Source organism: Diadema antillarum, unplaced genomic scaffold (assembly GCF_040938485.1).
Source record: "Diadema antillarum isolate AM-2024a unplaced genomic scaffold, OU_Dant_1.0 seq00001660_RagTag, whole genome shotgun sequence".
In the NCBI taxonomy this organism is placed as follows: Eukaryota; Metazoa; Echinodermata; class Echinoidea; order Diadematoida; family Diadematidae; genus Diadema; species Diadema antillarum.
The window spans coordinates 252,242-273,092 of NW_027272360.1; the positions used below are offsets into that span (position 1 = coordinate 252,242).

The following is a 20,851-nucleotide window of genomic DNA, read 5'->3' on the forward strand; positions in this document are numbered from 1 at the left end:
TTTTTAGCGCTTTTTCCGCGACCCGTCGCGTAGACAATACTCTTAAAACTGGACTTAAATCGCGCGCGCTTGGAAAAGTTCCAATTCTGCACTTCTGACTGTGGAATTTGGGATTTTTGATTGATTTTTGGAGGAGACTTGAGGACTTTCCTGTACGTGAATGAGTGTTAATACCGTATGTGTAATGATGTGATTTGCGTTTGATGTGACTGTAGAACCAAAGATCGTACACTTCAGTGTACGATCTTTGGTAGAACTCACTGGTTGGTGATAAAGCACACTGGCAATTAAGTGGCCGAATTCTGGTAGATGACCGAATGCACATTATGTTTACCCCGACTTTGTACTTAGGCGTGGGTCTGCCGCCTTTGACGGCCCCTCTCTAGTTGTTTATATATTTATTTCATTGGAATCCTTCATATCTTTACATTTGCAATTAAGTAACATAAGTTCCATATGATTCTATGCCATAGCTGCATTCCTAGTTAATGTAGGTGTAAATGCAATTTGTGTATCAAAGAATATATTCAAACATTTTGAATTCTTAGTGTATACTTGGTATAATTTCTTCCCGTGAATAGAACCCCAACTTGAGTAATAAATGCCATATGTTTAGTACTTTAATTATGAATATTGCGGTAGGACACTACTTGTCACATTGTAATGTCAGTTCAGTCAACATGATTTTAACTTGAATTTTGTGTATGTCACTGTCTTTCTTCGCTGTTCAGCTATGTATTGCCATCAACAACATAGAGCAGGTGCGCAAGTACCTGTCCAACCTGCCCGCCCAGCTGGACTTTGAAAGGGTGTTGGACGGAGTCCTGATAGAGTATGGGTCAGTGGGGTCCGAGCAGTGCAGCCAGACCCTCCACACCATGCTGTCCAGTGCCGATGAGGACATGCTGAACGTCGTCGGACGCGTGGTCAAACACGTCGGCCAGAAGATGGCGCCAGACCTGCAGAAGTACACCGAGCCCCTTCTGACGGAACCACCAGAGAAGTCCCTGGATGATGTGAGTGTAGGCAGGGCCCGACATTAGAGGTGGCCCCATGGCCTGGGGCCACTAAAAATTGATGTCGGGCCACCAAATAAAAAAAAACAAACAACTTATCTTTTCTTTGCTTGATCGGGCAACCTCGGATTCAAAGTGGATTGTTACATTTACTCATGCATCACACATAACTAAAAATGCAGCAGACCACACAGGCCTGAATTCACGAAGGTGGTTTAAATCTTAACCATGGTTTATGCAAATTTCTTCTGCCTAAGTACAATTGACAGATTGCGTATGCCAACAGACGTCCAGTAACAAACGTGTATTGATACGCGCATGTCAGAGGTATGCTTATTTCACACTTATTTTAGACCATGGTCTAAATTTGTATCATGGTCTAAGTTTAAACCACCTTCATACATTCGAGCCACGGTGTGTTTAATTATCAAGCTAATATGCAGTGAGTAGAAGCATTTTATATCTTGAAATTCTGTAGTCACATTTAGTCTGTTGAGAAGTGTGCTAGCACTGAAGCAGCCCATCCTGCTGTATTTGGCCATAGGATACAAAGAAGATCTATAAAGCTGAAGTCCTGTTTTGCAAAAAATGAGTCAAACAGGGCAAATATTTGTCTTGGAAGATATTGGTAAAAATATGCCATTATGTGTTTCAGATACCGTTGTACATAAATTTTGTAAAACAGCAATGAATGTGTGATTTCATTTTCTGATATTTGACTTATAACAATACCCACAACTGTTACTGACTTGACATGATATGATAATTTTATAACAATAAGGTGACAAAGTATTTTATTTTTTGTTATTACAGGTCATCACCCCTCTGATGGAATACCTGGACAGTAATCTCATCACTCTTCACAGTTGTTTGCTGAAGGCAAATTTCAACAGGTGATTATAATCCTACTGTTTTACCCTTTACATGCCCAGGCATGTAGCTTCAACTTACTAAACCTGTTTCTTATGGGAAAGTGATATACCAAGTTCCCATGGCATCATTCCATATACAGGAACCTGGTACCATGTTCCAAAAATGTAGACAAGAGTGTCTGCATTCGTGGCCTAAATTCGTGTTTATTTGTGTTATGTTGACCAGAAAAATGACTTTGATAAAAAAAATTGGATTTTCTTCTTTCAGTGTCTGTTCTTTTTCTTTATCATGTGTGATCGATATTTTGCATTGTTCAATGGCACATTGATTGTGGAAAGGGGGATACATGGAATGTTTGACTGCTTTCACACAGGCTGATTACCAACCTGTCTGTTCTCTGTTGATGGGCAAAAAAGAATCTCATTTGGGAGCATTGAAGGCTCTCAGATAATTGTGGGAGAAACAGGTTAACGAGCATTTTTTTTTTTTCATCAGCATTCACAAACCTATCCAAGTTTGACTTAGTTTTAGAATAGCAGACCCACTCAGATGTAGCAATGTGCAGCAGTCCACCGGGAAGACCATGATGACACAATGGGGATTAGGGGATTAAGTAATCCCTATTCATTGACAATCATTTTCTAGACATCTGTGCCAGTCGACGATGACAGCACCCCAGTATACATTCCAGTAGGCGAACAAAGCACAGTATGGATTACTGACAGTTTGAAGCAACACATTACAGTGTATTTTGTATAGTTTGTAATTTTTACAGAGATTGACCCAAAACAAAGGCACAAAAATAGACAAGCATGGAACTCATTTATTTGTTAAGGAAATACCTCAGTGTATTTGTTTTTTTTTTAACTAGTGACAAAGTAAACCTTTGTTCATTACAAAGTTGTAGATTTTTTGTTTTTTATTTTCAAAGTGTTTATTGTGTAAGAATTCTTTTAAGAAATGCATTTAAGGAGAATATGTTATGCTCCTTGACTCTACCCATATGTTTATCTCTGATCTAGCCACTTTACCTGTTGATCTGTCTATTTATATGTGTATCCATCTACTTCTATATCTTTTGGAGTCTATATCTCTCTATGTGTACATGTATACTTGCATATGAATGTTTGTTTGTGTATGTGTGTAAACTTCATACATTTCTTTGGAAATATTTGTGCATATGATTTATTCACCTTTCTCTCCAGCTATGGAGCACAATATAATAATTTGTTAGGATTATTAAAACACAAAGAAAGAGAAATATTTCCTTTGTGCTTTGTGACGTTAATAAACAATATGACAGTCAGATGCAATGTATACTGACTGGACAGTAAAGATGCTTGCTATGTTCACTCCAAGCGAGTTCACAATTAGAAGATTGAAGACATCTGAGCTAAATGGGAAAAATCCAAGAGCTCTGTAAAGTGTTTGCTAGTGTTCATGTAGAGCCCTTATACATAATAACCCCCTCTCCACTCATTTACTGTCTGATGTAGAATACTGGAAGAGTTGTGGCTCGTGGTCCTACGCCTCTTAAAGGAGATGGTTAGCTCCGGACTGAAGGTGAGGATGAAATCATTGTTGCTTTGACTAGCTGAACAGTGTCAAGTCACTATTTAATTTTATTTTAGTAAACATACAAACATGCATGTGTGATACTCTTAGAGGTACATGTAACATTTCATCTTCCCATCTTTTTTTTTTAGTATGTAAGCATTTAATGAGATAGAAATTTGTGATATGTACCAAAGCGGCTCCTGCCAAGTGGCTTTCCAGTTTGTGATGAATGAAAATGTAGAAGTTTTTTGTTCATTGTATTATTTTTCTTTTCTTTGTTATTTTCATTGCTGAGATTTCTTCCTTAGCGTTAAGTTATAAATGCATTCATTTGTGAATTTAACATTACATTCTAAATATTTTTGACTACGTGGTATTTTTTCAATGTGCAAATATGTCATAAATTCACTTCATGTAATTGTTTTTCCATTTATATTTGCTTGATGTTACATAGAGTGTAGTAAGCAGCATGATGCATTACAATGTACATTCCTGATTGTCAAAGGTCTTGTTAGCAGTTGTTTTAGTTGATTATCTCAATGAATATGGTGCATTTTATCCAAGAATTGATTGTGTCTGTTGTGCTAGAATTTATTTTGGCAAATAACAAGGGAAATTCTCTCATGCACTTGATTCCTTCAGACTCTGAATCAACACTCAGAAGTAGGTCAGCGGATGCACGATGCATTTCAGGTAAGTGGATTTCTGTGTCGCTGATGAAAATGATGAGTTAGAGTGTAAGTTTTAGAGTGTTTGCAAAAATGCTGTGACTGTAGACAATAGAACGTGGAACTTCTTCCAACAAGTTTTCATTACAGCAATAGCAATATACCTGTATGTACTTTGTAAATGAGAACAAATTTCTGACATAAAGACAGCTTAAAATGAATTAATAGGCCCTTGTCCATTTTGTAGGTGTAAGTGCACACATTACAAAGTGTTTCTATGATAAAGGCTTTTAGGATGAATGAGCACTGAAAGGAAATAACTGCTCCTTTGAGTTGTATATGAACATGTGCTATCAGTATCATCTTTCTCTACCACTGACAACTTACCTGTAAACAATGTCAATAGCATTTTGATGCGAGGATCCCAACTGGGTTAGGAGTAGCATGCTCCTCATATTCACCCTTTCTCCTCTCTCTCTCTCTCTCTCTCTCTTCTTTTTTGTCCCCTCTTTGTTTGTTCTTTTGGTCTGTTACATTCTCCTTCATCCAGGCTGTCAGCAGTTTTTTCCATGCTGAAGGCAAGGGACTGTCCATGAAGGTCATCGAGTGTCCAGCATTTGTGGAGACCATGGGGAAACTCAGCAAGTTTGGTGCCACCACGAAGCGGCTGATCGAAGACTACCTCGTGGCTAGGATTAATGCGCAGGTGAGATTTCATGATCAGCTCAGATGACTGTGGGTGGGGGCGGGAAGAAAAGACCTAGAACCTTTGTCTATACCTAAACCTCAGATTTCATGTTCACTTCAGAGGACTGTGGATGGTGTGGGGGAAAAACTATGTCCTCTGATCTAGACCTCAGATTTTATGTTCAGTTCAAAGGACAATGGGTTGGGTGGGGAAAAACTGCAACCTGTTACTTAGACTTCAGATTTCATGATCAATTTTGATAGAGGACTGAGGACTGTGGATGCAGTGGGACAAAGACCTAGAATGTCTGATTTAGATCTAATTTCATGATCAGCTCGAAAACTGTGGATAGGGTGGGAAAAAAGACCTAGAACCTCTTGTCTAAACCTCTCAAACTACTCATTTCTTGTTTATGTATCATAAGAGACGGCAAGTGATTGTGATTGTCTTACCAATGCGGGGTTATAGTCATAAAGGTATATCACAATCATTCATAGAATCAACTGCAATGTCCTAAAAATTGTGTGTCTCTAATGATCATACCCTCTTTCTTTTGCTTTTGATGTTGAAGGTTTATCACAGAGCCTTTTTTCTTGTCCTGTTATGATATTGTTGTTTCTCTTCTTACTTATGACATTGCTACTTTAGATGTTAGTTAATAAAACTTTTACCTCACAGAATAGTGCAGAGCTTAAAAAAAAAAAAGAAAAAAAAAGAAAAAAGATTTTTTTAGTCAATATTGTACTGCTTCAAGTGTGGGCAGTAAAATGAAAGTCAGGAATAGAAATTCAACCAAGATTTATCTTAATTTTTTTTTTTTTAGTTTCAAATTAGACTGAAGTGGCTGTATAACTCAGACGCACGCTCTTCGCTTTTGGCTTAAAGCAAATAAGAACAGAACAATTCATGCATCACATAGGTATTGGAGACTCCGTCAAGAGAATGACTCCATCCAATTGGCTAGCCACAAGCTGCATTCATGGGTAGTGGAACCAAATAAACACTGCTACGAGGTTGTTGTTTGAGATCCTCTTTTGTAGAGGCACTTTAACAGCAAATGCAACCCATTTTAAAATTGCAGTCACCAACGTGGCAATAGGAGCTACAATTTATCAGCTGTGAATGTTTTGGCTGTCGACATAGAAACTGTATGTATTGCCTATCTCTGTTTGATGTATGATGAGCCCTGATCTTTAATAAATTAAGGATGGCTGTTCCCTTGAACTGATGATTTTACACCTCTCAAACTTGACATCCCAGAGAGCAGCCAACAAGACAGATGAAGCTCCGTTTGGCACCCTGACCGTGAAGTGCAATTACAAACAAAGCCAGAACAAGCTGAGGGTTCGTGTCATGAATGCCAGCGAGATCCGACCCCTCGATGACAATGGTGAGACTGCTGCATTGACCTGTTGAGGACAAGTCCCGAGTATACTCGGGCAGGTGTCTGCGGGAAATGCATGTTGTAGCAACATCAGTCCATCCTCAACGGGTTAATAATGAAAAGTTGATTTTTTTTTCTTCGGTGTGGAAGTTTTTTTTGCATTTCGCACAACCGGAAACTAGCATGAAAATAAAAGAATGCAAATATTCTTGCTTCCTATATGTTCCAGTACTTGATATCTTGACTCTGTGGAATTAGAAACCTGGGAATTTCATCTCACCCGGCTCAGGCTGAGTGTGAAAAATTACTCACACAAAAAGATCCACTTTTACAGTAGGTGAACAATGGAGAAAATTTAAATGTGAAGAACTCATTACTTCTGTGAAAATTCAAGTATTCATTGCAGTCATCTTGTGGTAGAGCTTACTAAGAAAATCAAAAGGTTATTCTCTCGTGAAATTTGGATTTTTTTTTTTCCTGTGGTTATATAATAGTCTGGGCATTGACCCAAGTGTGTAGGATGTATGATTTGATATGGCAGTGGCTATTTTCTTATCGTGAATTGGATAATCTATTGTGTTGTTGTCACAACTTCCAATTTGTGCTGTTAAAGATATCTATAGTAACTACACTTAATGTACTTTCATATAGGACCTAACTTAACATGCAACTGACAATGTAGCATAACCTGATGAGAAAAAATATTCATTATGTAGATGTCACAAACAAATATTTAATCAGTCAACGGTCAGTCTTTTAAATTTGCCATAGGATAAGGCTTGAAGATAATTATTCCTTGCTTCGCTTTTGCCTTTTTTGCTTGAATTGTTGGTGGTACATTCTGTGTCTAGTGTTTTTCATGATTGATTATTGATCGTCTACACAAAACAGCACAACATGGTATTGAGATAGATATTTACATATACTACTCTTACTGCAGTGCCGCGAGTCGAGAAGAAAAAAAAAAAAGGGGGAGGGGTAACCGAGAAAGATTGAAGAAGGGAGAATGCAATGGGCATAACTCCAGTCACTGTAAACAACATCTCCATTCTATTCTTGTCTTCTATAGGGTTGAGTGATCCGTACGTCATAGTTTACATCCAGCCCCATCATGCCTTCCCAGAAGTTCGCTTCAAAAAGACACAGGTTGTCAAGAAGACTCTTCACCCCCTCTTTGACGAGAGCTTTGAATTGTGAGTAAACATGTGTGATGTACGTTATCTTTGCAAGGATTTAATTTATGTGAATTTCATGAATCACTTTGGGGCCGCGAAGTTTACAGCTCGCAAAAATATCATCACCTGATCTTGATCCCATTAAATGCTGAAGTGAAGAGACAGGCATTAGTGATGCAATAGCCTGCATCTCTAATCATGAAAACAACATTTTGTGAAAATGTCTGTGTGACCTCATTCATGAAAATATCTGTATTCGAAAATATTTACAGTACTTAATGTTGTGGAAGCAGGAGACTTTGTCTCTTCAATTTTCTCCCTCTCTTTCTCATATTTTTGTATATGTATGTATGTACAAGTCAGTATGTACATGTATGTGCATTTGTATTTCTGTTTATTTGTACATTCACAATGTTGGTATGCAATTGTATAATATGTGTATGTGTGTATGTATGTATCCATATGTACAATGTGTATGTTTAAAGATAATATAAAGTTTTGGTACCTCAAAAGTTTCCCTGAGTTTCCTTGTCTTAGTTTGTGTTTCAGGTTAAAGTACCTTTCATATAACTAACACTGTGAGACTTACTCGCCCCAAAGTGCTCTCATGTCTTAGTAATCATGCAATAATGGTTTCGTACAATACGTGTATATTGATTGTCGCGGTACCGCGTCGAGTCAAACTAACGGCTCGTTCAACTTTTTCAGAGCCCGCTCTGCTCTGGTACGAAACCATTATTGCATGATTACTAAGACATGAGAGCACTTTGGGGCGAGTAATTCTCACAGTATTAGTTATATGAAAGGTACTTTAACCTGAAACACAAGCTAAGTCAAGGAAACTCAGGGAAACTTTTGAGGTACCAAAACTTTATATTATCTTTAACTTATGTGCAAGTAAGTACATATGTTTGTTATGCATGTATGTGCAATGTATGTACATATATTTGTATATGTTTTAATCTGCACCAGTGTGTGTATCTATGTATGTGTGTATGTCAATGAGTGAATGAATACTGTACCCACCATATATTTTTGGTGAGTCTAATTCTTTGTTACCCTATAACTGGGACTTCCTGAGAATTTCACACAAGTGGCTAAATTTGCACTGTATCAGTCTCACAGAGTACAGTACTGAACAGAGAAATGTATGTGTGCACGTTGCATTTATGTTACGACCAAAGTTAGTATACTCGTGTGTTATTCAATTCATGAACGTCACCCCACTTGTGAAATTCACTAAAATAAAAACTCTGCGATGTATATGGCGTATCCATACGTTACATCGGTTTGCAGTTGTCTCATCAGTATACGTGCGTGATTTTAAGTACAGTTGAACCTCTCTTATCCGGCCTCCCTTCATCGGGATCTCTCTATTATACGGACGCAATCTCGCCGTGATTTTTTGTTAAATAATTACGGGAGGAAAGGGGGATTCCCAACTCCTTGAGAACTCCTACACAGACACACATGAATTACATATACTTGATACATTTCTTAATAGTTATTTAGGTAAATAATCCCAAGAATTTATAAAAGAAAATGATTTCATTCTTGCAAACACGAACCTCTATTTTGGGGTCTGTTACTGAGTGTAACAATGAAAAGGTTGCAGTATACACATTACTACATGTGGTACTACAATGGGCTACTGTACATGTGTATGTATATTATGTACATGTATAAAGCATTGAGTCTCCCGTATCCGGCCAAATCCCTTATCCGGATGAGCCCCGGTCCCGACTTGTCCGGATACGAGAGGTTCAACTGTAGTCATTTGGAAGAGGAGACATTCCCTTGACTAATTTGCAGAGTCACGTCGCTGACAGCATGTGATGACTTTGTTCTCCTGATTCCCCCACCCCACAGCATCATTCCACAGAGACAGATGCAGGCGTACGGCGCCACCATCCACTTTGTGCTGATGGACTACGACCTCCTGATCAACGACTTCGGCGGGGAAGCCTTCATCGACATTAACGATGTCCCCGGGGTCCATGGGAAGCTGGACAAGACCCTGGCGGAGGAGAAGCCCATCCCTCTCAAGCTTCTCCAAGCCGTCCAGAAAGGTGAGATGATCCCCACCCTAGTCATGGCTTTGCAGGCTGTCTCAAACTTTGCTATTCATAAAAAGATATATTAAAGGGACTGTACAGTTCTGGTTGAGGTGAGGATTTAGCTTTTAATGTTTTTTATGAGATATTCAGAAACCACTCTATGAGATGTCAAAGAGCATACAATTCTAAGGGGAATCAAAAGTTTATTTGATGAAAATCGGTTTTGAAATGACTGAGATATCCAAAAACAAGGTGAAACAAAGAGTTCCTAATAAAAGACGTGGCCTGTTGCCTTTTATTATTATCACTTTTTTTGACATCTCGGCCATTTGAAAACCAAGTTTCATCAAATAAACGGTGAATCCTTCTTAAAATTAATGCTCTTTCATATTCATCATTTTATATTCATCATTATCTCACTTATGAATGTTATAAACCTGAATCCCCCCTCAACCAGTGCTGTACAGTCCCTTTCCTTTAAAGGTGATGGCTAGTAACTGATCAGTGGGAATCAATGGGAATGCTGGGGAATGATTGTTCCAATTCTTGTGGGACTCATTTTAGAGTACATTATATATCTGTTGTTCTGTTGAAATTATTTGCTTCAGAACGGTCTCATATTCAAGTAATGTGCAGTTTAATGCCCCTTCACTGTACAGGCATGCTAACCTGGAAACATTAACCCTAAAAAGGCCGGGGGAGGGGGGGGGAGGTTGAATCAACCCCCCCTCAACATTTTTCGTGACTTCTCCGCCGCGCGAAATTTTTTGACCGCGCCGTTCGCTGACTTTTTACTTTCAAATCTCGCGCATCTTTTGACACCATTTTCGCGAAAATCGGGCATACCGTTACGACGCTGCATAACGTTTTATACATGCCTGTCAGATCAAAAATGGCTCAAAAACGTGATTTTGTGTATAAAGTCTATGCAAATGGAGTTTTCTCTTCATATTCATAAAGATCTGATTATTTTCACTTTTATAGGCTGAAACTAATTAATTTTAGCATAATTATGCTTGATATAGGTTCTGTCATAAATTTTGCGGAAAAAAAATGATAAAACAAAAGGTCGAAAAAACAAAGAAATACGTAAGAAATTCATAAAACAATAAAATACATAAGAAATTGATTTTGATACCAAATTTTTTTTTCAAGCACATTGTTAGGAATGCTACAAAGAATGTTTTCACCAAAAATTAGGATTCTAGGAGCTTTAATTTCTGATTTAGAGCAAAATGTATGATTTCATGCATATATTAGCATAATTAATTATTTTGACAAAAATTTCCATTTTTTTTGTATAGCTTGGTAGATTACGCCGCAGGTGATGCGCGTGCCAAATTTCATGGCGATTGCGCGATCGACGGCCGAGATCTCAGGGGGGGGGGGGGGGGGTTGAATCAACCCCTCCCCGGCCACAGAACACCCAAAAAAGCCCGGCCTGGTTAGGGTTAAACTGCACATTACTTGAATATGAGACCATTCTCAAGCAAATAATTTTCACACAATAGATATATAATGTACTCTTACATGAATCCCACAAGAATTGGAACAATCATACCCCAGCATTCCCACTGATTCCCACTGATTCCCACTGATTCCCACTGATCAGTTACTAGCCGTCCCCTTTAAAGGCATTATTTACCATTTGCAGATGAAACAAAAAACCCCGCTTTATTATTTCAAATAGTTCTAAAATGTGAGTTAGGGATAGAAACAACCAGTGTAAAAAAGTTTATCATTATGATCAATGTTAAGTATTGTTAAGTATACAAACTGTGAACAAAAGCTATAATAAGATTGTCTCTAGACTAAACCATCTACAGTTATGGTTTAATGAGAAAAATGGTATCTCCTTATATTTTAGGCTTTATTGCAAAAATTTTATATGGCAGGATGTTTTGTGATACAACTGACCTACACATATGCATCAAATGTGATAACTCTATCATTTTTAAAATCACTGTTCCCAAAGGTAAACAGTACCCTTAAATATAAATGGCTTTTAGACTAAAAGAAGCCTCTGCCAAATAATTGGTTAAAGGATAATGATGCATAAATGTATATCTGGGTTGAAAGAATGCAGCGACACATATTAAACACATCAGCAAAATTTGATGAGGAAAATCATACAATCCATTCAGAAGTTGAGAATTTTTACAGTTTTGGTGCTGTCATCCTTGGATGAGAAGACTACATTTTGATAGGTCATGTGTGGATAGTGATATGAAGAATAATTATGAAGAAAATCTAACATATCTTCACTTTTCTAGCAGAATGAAAGAGCACTTCACTTCCTGTGGGGAAATGATATTACCATTAATACTATGTCAGTAATGTGTGATCAAGTGGCTCATATGCAAATAGAAAAAAAGTGAAATGTTCTGGAAATAAATGTTATTGATTGCTCATTTTTCCACTTCAGTAGTGACCTGGATTGAAATGGCTCAAATGTACAATTGTTTGTTGTTAGAGGAGAACTCCGGATGATTTTCAGATTTGTACATTTGAACAACTATAGATTAGTTAGAGTGAGTACACAACAGAGTTTCAGGATATATGATGATTAGGATAGAGAATAAGAATGTTTTCAAAATGTATGACAAATTGCAGTGAACGAGGATGATGACATGGCAGCCTCACTATAAGAATGCATGAGTTGGGGCTCGGGGAAGCAGTACAAATGAAGAAGGCATGCATAGATTATGCACAGGTGAACTTGCAAGCAAGCAGTGTTGTAATGGAATTACACTGCTACATTTCTAAAATATGTGAGCCTCCTAAGTTGTATGTCATTATCGTTCAGTGTAATTTGTTTAAGGTTTTTCAAAGTATTTTTGCTCTGCTCAAGGACCACAACAAATTCACAAATCTGCACATAGAGCTTTCGATTCATGTACTACATGATGTGAAATTATGAAAATCGTCTGGAATGCCCCTTTAACTAGCTGCATGTTCAAAATTAAGTGCTGCTTACTTTCATCATTTACACCCTGTCTGCATTGTTCCCACAGGAGAAGAGGCCTGGACCTATGTGCAAACCCTGAAGGAGAGGACATCTGACAAGCAAGCCACGGAATTCCTCAAGCTTCACAGGATCAAGTAGCGCAGCCTCCGCGATGGTTGCACCTCTTGAGATGTACCCACCTCAGCCTTTCATTCTGCAGGAGTTTTAGGAGTGATTATACAGCCTGACTCTTGGAAATCTTTGTGGAAGATTTCATAACCCTATTGCTTATACTGTTCCCATACTCTGTGATGGCCACACCGTTTTAGACTGTGCCCACCTCAACCTTCATTCTTCAAGAGTTTTAGGACTGGATACAGATCGAGTCTTGGGGATCTTCTTGGAAAATTTAGTCACCCTATTGTGAATACTCATCCTGTGATATCTTATCGTGACACCATCACATCCGATAGAAAATCCACCAGCTATATATACACAGGGGGGAAAAAGAAATCCAACTGCAGATGCAATCACATCTTTAAGATCGCCGTGGTACTTGCGCTACTCTTGTATGATGTCCAATATTAGGTCACAAAGATTGATTTGAATTCTTGACTGTTTTATACATGTATGCAGTTTGGTAGAGTAAATATGATTCAGCCAAGCTATTGGTTATGGTAGGGGTTCAAGATTTCTGTGCCCTGGCCAATGCTAAGGCTTGGCCATGGTGAAAGGAACCTATCACTAACAGGCGAAAATGAAAAAGTGGTTAAGACATGAACTTGATCTACCTTGATAGTCACTAGAGTGAGTGTCGTGCTCTTATTTCTCGTCCAGTGTCAGGCCACAAATGTCAGTTCGGATTTTTGACAGTGCACATGGGTGCAGTTCGATAGCATGAATTTAGTTCTTGCTTAGTTTAGGGTGCTGGTGGTGAATGTGACACAGTTTGTCTGGTTGGTGATTTCATTGATCTTTCAGTAGTGAAGTGGATCTTTCAAGAAAATCTGATCATCAAGTGTACTTAGAGTAGATTCGTTGGCCTTTATACTCTTTTGCATATGAAATATGTAAATAGTACCAGGTTTATTTATTAGATTAGTGCTGCTAGCGAGCCAAATATGCATCGATCATATGTGTATATATGTTTGTATATGTATATACATATCTGCATTGAAGGTGCTCGAGTAGGATCCAAAGGACATATGTGCATCAGAAGGCTTTCTAGAGCCAGGTGAAAGCACTTTGAGAAAATGTGGCCTGTAGGCTAGAGAGATTGTTAGTAAACTTACCTTGTTTCTATGCATACCCAACAGCTTTTGTGATGAAAATAGTATGGCATAACTGTATGCCTCTATGATGTGAAGACATTGTTCATTGATAGAATTACTGGAAAACAAGAAATGTTCACATGCATTCTAATTTCGCAAACTTTGCGAAAGCTAATATTCGCGAAATTAAAATTCACGCAAAAGTTCTTGTCTCCACTGTATGCATTGAATGCCAGTGGCAATTCATGAAAATTTCATGCCACCAAAAAGGCCATCGGCTCCAATTCGTGAAAAATTCATGCCGCACATATATCTTGTTTTGCAGTAATTTAAAAAAAAAAATGTTGGAACAAAGACAAAGCAATGTCTTCAAAATTTCTGTAGAGCTTTGTTGTACATTGTATTTGTATGTGTGATCTGTTTTTGTTGTTTGGTTTAGTTGTAGTAAGTCCTTGCCATTACAGTATATAGAAGGTATTTCTTGTGATTATAATCAGTGGTATGCCATTAATGCCAATGTGCCTGTCAAAAGTCAGTGAATAACTTTGCCAGAAATGCACATAAAGCCTTAAATTACAATTTGTTTTTAATCCAGTACTATACCAATAATTCTTTGTAGGATTCAGTTGAAATACCTGATTGAAAGATGTAGTCAAGAGTTTAATACTGATAAAAGTTCTTATGAAAATGAAGACTCTAGAATGAATTTATTAGTTGTTTTTGTAGATATATTTGATACATTCATTATACAAGAAAATGAAGGAGAATTATTCATGTAGGCAATGCTGACATTGATGGCAGGCTCCGTGTGATGTCAACAAATTTGTTTGGATGTACAACTCCTCAGAATGATAATTATGGAGTTGAACTCCTTGAAGAAATGTTATGTGACTTCATTATGCAACAACAAAGAACATTGTGTACTCTATTACCCCTTCTCATAGAGAAAGAAAGAGTGAGAGAGACGGAGACAGAGTGAAAGTAAATAGAAGAATAAAGAGAGAAATAGACAAGAAGATGGAAAAGGCAGAAAGAGGACATTACATCAAGTCTTATGTTTCCTGTAAAGTTTTTGCAAATCACAATGTGACAACTACTCTAATATTCAGGCATGAGCAGTGATTACCTGATGCTGACTACCAAAGCAGAATTGGGTGATGTATGTGTGTTTGTTTGAGTCGTAGTAATATGACTCTCTGTGGCCAGACTAGATTGGCACTGCTTGATATCTCAAGTAAAGCAGCAATATTGGTCTTAATACCACAAATTAACATGAATGGTATAGAGCTTGCTGAATCTGAAGGGGCCTACCTACTGTCTTAGATTACATATCTATTTTTAATGTGTTGATATGCAATGAAATGTAATTTTTGGTTTTGTTGTTGTTGCCCATAAAGCTTTAGTGCTTGCATAGTCTGTGGCATCATGCAGGGCTCCAGGTTACCGAAGTGTTGATAAAGAAGCATATTCTCTACTATGCTGAGCAAGCTCTACGCATAATAGTACAGAGTAAGTCTCAAATTGCCTGGTATGTTGAGTTTTCCCCTTCCAAAACACATCTTGCATGTGTACAAATGTACAGAAACGCCCAAGCACTGTGTGTGTGCCTTAATAAGCAGCGTAGTTCGTGAACTGTTGTGCAGCATGCATGCATCATATATCTCAAAAAGTATATGTTGACAGTTATAATAGTGGATGAATTTGTGAGGAAATTATTTGTAAGAGCACCAGGTGATTGGATGACCATGAGGTACAGAAATTAATGCTCCTACCTAGAAGGTGAATGCATGCATTTTAATTTCGTGAATTCCGTGAAAGCAAGATTCGCGAAATTAAAATGCACACGAAAGTTCTTGTCCACAATAATCAATATGCATTAAGTGTTAGAGGTAACTAGCGAAAATTTCATGCCACGAAAAAGGCCATTGGCTCCAATTCACGAAGATTTCATGCCGCGAAATTATTGTGCTTTACAGTATAGCATCCTTGCCTATCAGCCTTATGAGTACAGTATTTATATCATACCCCCTTAACAGGGTAGTATTGACCCCCCCCCTTAAAAGAAAGAAAGAAAGAAAGAAAGAAAAAGAAAAAGAAAGAGCTAAATGGGGAGAAACATTCCATTAGATTGACTGCCATCAACTTTATGTTTGTATTATCATCATTATAAATCATCATAATATTATTATTATCATTGTTACAAAGATACTGGACTAGTCACCATGCTTGTAACAGTTTGATAGTTCAAATGTGGACTTTATCATATGGATTTTCTCTTTTCCAGTGTAGTCCTGATAAATTCTGCATAGAGGTTCTAAGGGCACATGTCAAGGTTACCAGTTTCATGAGGATTTCATCAGAGATAAAACAAGGCATAGATTTTTTTTTTATTTTTATGCAGCAACAATTATTATTACAATCTTATGCAGCAACAGTACTGTAAAAGTGGAGATTTTCATTAATTTTGCACTGCATGAAACTTGTGCAAAAATAGAAACATGCAGAGTTTTGCATATTATATATAGTATTCTGTTATGTACTGATTCAGCAAAGTCAAAAAACACAAAATTTATATTACATGCGAAAAAATGTCTGCTTTTTCAGTCGTTTGTTGCCATCAATGTCTGTAGACAAAATGCCGCTCAAAATTCAGCATTTACAGGGTTTATTTGACTGTTTGAGGGTTTATTTGACTTCACCAAAATGAATATTTTGGTGGGTTTTTTGTGTGTTAGGGCATTCTAGTGTATCAGGGACACTGGACTCACAGGAAAACCCATTTCTAATGGACCCTGATAGGACACATGGTATAAAGTATACAAACTCTGTATGGACTGCAATTTCCTCAAAACAAAAAGAAAAACTGCCTGTAATATTTTTTTATTTGGGTGCTTGGACACATCTTTTGTAAAACATCAATTACTTCTCAATTTTATCTCCAAAATGTTTATCTGATGTAATACTTGCCAAATCGGCGAGTACAATGTACTGCTCATTGTGCCATTTCAGCATAGGCTCTTCTTCTATCAAGAGAAGACAACTGCTCTTGGAGGAAAAACAAAAATTGATAGATATAAAATGAGCAGGCTATGTGATGGCTGCTGTAACCCAAGTCAGCCTAAATGGGTCAAAGACCAACCTCCTTATTTTTCAGTCTACTGTAACATAATTAGAAGGAGAGAAAATTGTTCAATGTATAAGGCATATGACATTGTGTGCATAGTGTATTTCTCTGATTGTATGTTACCATTTCACTTATGCTGGCATCGTGAAAATAAAGTCAGATGATATACAATGTATCACTCCTAAAAGAGCAAAAGAGTTTTGGTTAATAATACACTGTACATGATTGCTGGGAAACTTTTCAAAATCTTTTGTGAATGAAAGCATATGCCAGAAACTGAATTCCATCAATTAATGGAATTGTGGAATATATCTAAGAGCACAAAATTGTAGATAAAGGCCATAAATCATTTATGCCAAAGAATTCAACACATATCTTTAAGAAGTAGGGAAACCAAGGTCTGTTAAAAGTCCCATATTTCTGTGAATCTTGTTCATTTTCCTTGTTCAGTTCTGTTTTACCCCCACAGGATAGCTCTTAGGTTTGACTATGTGATCTCGAGGGAATTTGATAGATGGAATGTCATTGGAGGGTGGTGAACAATGACAGTGCTATACATGTGGTGCCTTCTCTATGCAATAACACTGTAATAGAACCAGGGGCTTTCACTGCATGTAATTAATTTCCACCAATCTAGTGCACCAAAACTCTACCGACTGAAGTGCCTTTTTATAGCGCAATAGGTAGAGAAACTCTATTGCCTGTGCAGGACTAATTTCTACCGTACCAGTTTATGACCATACATTGTATTTATATAAATATATAGATGTGTACCCGTAGGACATACTGATAACCAGTGTACTTGTTTCTGGTAAATACATATTGATCATTTGAATCCAGTGCGGTTTTTAGTTCTTGCTATGCTGTACTTTGTACAAGACTCGGGCAGGCTTATTGGTTGTTCGATAAAAGCTTTTGTTATAAAGGAAGCATGTGTGAAAGTACAGTGTATGTTTGTAACTCTTGCAACTCTTTTGAGTTTTCCTTGATATTGAATGGCCAGAGAGGAAGGTGAACATAGAGATTGAAGCTTTCATATTCTTTGCAACGAAGGGATCGAACAAGATATGATACAAATAGGTTGTATTAGCCTTTTAGAATTGTCCCCATGCCCAAATTCTTGTATGTAAAAGGTATAAGTCATTCTAGAAACCAAGATCATGTGATCTGGTGTATGTACATTCCCTCCTTGCATTCCACATGGGTTCCAAGTATACATGAACAAGAGCCATGTACATCTACTGTATAAGCTGTTACTTTCGCGACGGTTTAATTTTCGTGAATTTTGCAAATCACTATTGGACAGCAAATTTAACAACACGCAAAACTGTTGCCCATGTACTGGTGTAATAGTACCCTTACAACAACTTACTGTCGATTCGCAAAAACAACATCTCGCGAAAATATCAGTATGTGAAAATAACAGCTTATACAGTATTTGGCAGTAGGTGTAGACGTGAGCTACATGATATGTAGGTGCTTTTAGTTTAATGTGGCATTTGCCAAGTGTACTGTAGCTTGGTAGACAATACACATATCAGTGCATTGTAAAACACAAGAAATGAAATAAACACAGTCTCTTGGTTGCTTTAATTCTTGTGTGACTTACTTCCCGTGTGTCTTGTTTTATAATTACCTGAGGTGTGTGCTGTTGCTGTTTTTTTTTTTTTTTTGAGTATGTGCCAATGTTAAAGAGCAGTGAAAAGATGAAATAACTTGATACTGTAGTGGTAAGTCCTTTGAACTTTCTTTTCTCAACTATGCGACCCTAGAACATGCATTTATTTCTAGGTTATACTCTCCAAGTATCCCGACTGTTGATCAAGGCAGTTGGAGGGGGGGGGGGGGGGGGGGGGGAGGGGAGGGGGGAATTTAGACTGAAGTATCTTTTATACAGAAGAATTGTGTTTCAAGTGTCATCTTCAGTTGACAAACCCGATTTTAAAAACTAATCTTTTTCTATATCAACACAGTGTAAAAATACAGGTATCGACTTCCTTCTGGTGATGAGCTATGGTGTGTCAAATATGTCAATATGCAACATTATATCCCTCAAAAAAAAAGGGTCTTTATTTATGGCTTTGCCAAAGATGGTTCAGATGAAAGCAATTTATGGTCCTATGGTGTACTAACAATGAAATGTGGATGTATGTGATGACAATTACTTCTGACCATCGCTATCACAAATAATGTTGGTAGCATAAGCTCAAAGATTTCTTTTATATTTATGTATGATGTGTGCACAAGTAAAAAACTGAGCTTTCTAATTCATTTCGCTGAAAATGGCAGCAAATATACAAGGAAACCCAGTTACAATGTATTACAAATCTAAACACAATCCCCCAAGATAGAGGTACTGGTAATGTTACATTATGGCTTGTGACAATACTTCACTATTCTCGCTTTTATGGAGTTTACTGAGTACTTGTCTCATGGAGTTTACTGAGTACTTGAATCATGGCAATGAACTACTAGGCCTCCAAACTGTGAACTACATGTAATCATTGCATTCAGTATAATTCCATGATATTTACCACTAATTTGTCAATTTTAGACATCACTTGATTACAGAGGCTCATCAGCAAACTGATTATAAAATTTTGCAGTCATATGAATGAAAGAAAGAATGAATGAATGAATGAATGCACAATCTGTCTTCTGTTAACATTGATGTCAGATGCACACACTCTGTACTGTACATGACAGCTAAATAATGAAAGGAAACTTATTTTTTTATCCATTTTTTTAATGAAAACATTTTTTTTTCACACAGGGGTGAAATGTATTCATAACGACATTCTGATATCCACTTTGTACAACACTAGTTTGACATTTCTGCGGCAAATGTCTCACCGAATATCAAAATTGACACACTGTATCACTGTGAAATTAGAGGGAATGAAATGAACACGGATCACGTAAAGACGTGTCTTCAAAAGCGGGCGTTATTTACCTTATCTGAGATATACTGATTGAACATGCAGACACCTTTTTGAACATACACTCGACTTAAAAAATGTTCTGTGTTTCAGACGTTACAGTTGTCATTTGACATTCATGCATGATTTACAACAGGCCACTTGAATACCACAGAGCGCATGCGTGGTATTTTTATACTGCTATTGTGTTTTGCTACAAGGGGATATTGCTTGCTACATTTGTTGGAACTGAAGCAACTGTAAAATATACAGCATATAAAAGGTAACTGCTGTAGTACTTTCAATCACATCCTAACCAGAGATGGTTGCATTTTAGCTACTTTGATGGTTTGCAAATGGAACATGGATACTAACCATTTCCAATAAAACACGATACATTGCATATTACACAAGTACCAAGCATGTGTTCCGATGAGCATCATTAAACACTGCCCTGTTGCACTTTAAAAGGAAAAAGAAATATTTCTGAATATCAAATGGTAGGTCCATATCCGTGGTTGTGATTTAACAAAAGCCAAGCCGAACTTGGCTATCTTACTAGATTTCAATCACAACTTTTTGTTCAACTAGGCTACAAAGAGTAGCGTTCTTATTAATCAATTGCTTAAGGGAATTGGGTAAGATACACAGTAGGCCTTTAAGGAATCTAGCATCTCAAAAGCAACAGCTTAAATGCTATTATGCAACAAGAACCCTTTTTAACATTCAAAAATTGCTAGAACCTGGCAACACTCATTTGAAGTACTTGGTACATGTTCATAATAAACAAATCTCACATCATTCAAACGATACTCTGTGTATCATAAAATCAAGTAAACTTTGGATCAAAAGTAGTCCACTACAGATCACAGAATAAGTTACGACGATGGACTCGTACACATACAACAGTGACATTGTTCAGTGCACACCATAGTTCCCTACATTCTGATTCAACCCTTTGGGTGCCATTTGGCAGCGAAAACCCCATAGCATTGCACACACTGTCTAAAGTCTCTGGCACAGGCTGTCTTTGTCATAAATCACTTCCAAGCTCCAGAAAATGAAAATAAAAATCAATTTTCTCTAGCACCTGTCTAGAGAGCAACTACGTTTACGAAATTCACCCTTCAAGGGACTTTCCTTTCATTCGTTCTTTTTTTTGATAAAAGAAAC

At 37.4% G+C, this 20,851-nt stretch overlaps 1 protein-coding gene across 1 annotated transcript in view; it reads left to right on the forward strand.

Moving 5' to 3' along the window:
• LOC139711478 (protein unc-13 homolog D-like) overlaps positions 1 to 13,090 on the forward strand; it is a 62,185-nt gene extending 49,095 nt beyond the window's left edge. The window contains exons 22-30 of the mRNA XM_071623356.1: positions 732 to 1,016; positions 1,830 to 1,909; positions 3,386 to 3,452; positions 4,089 to 4,139; positions 4,665 to 4,820; positions 6,063 to 6,192; positions 7,256 to 7,379; positions 9,231 to 9,430; positions 12,433 to 13,090. Coding sequence (XP_071479457.1) covers positions 732 to 1,016; positions 1,830 to 1,909; positions 3,386 to 3,452; positions 4,089 to 4,139; positions 4,665 to 4,820; positions 6,063 to 6,192; positions 7,256 to 7,379; positions 9,231 to 9,430; positions 12,433 to 12,524 — 1,185 coding nt within the window. The 3' untranslated portion in view covers positions 12,525 to 13,090. The remainder of the gene's footprint in view (positions 1 to 731; positions 1,017 to 1,829; positions 1,910 to 3,385; positions 3,453 to 4,088; positions 4,140 to 4,664; positions 4,821 to 6,062; positions 6,193 to 7,255; positions 7,380 to 9,230; positions 9,431 to 12,432) is intronic.
• The last annotated feature ends 7,761 nt before the right edge of the window (positions 13,091 to 20,851 follow it).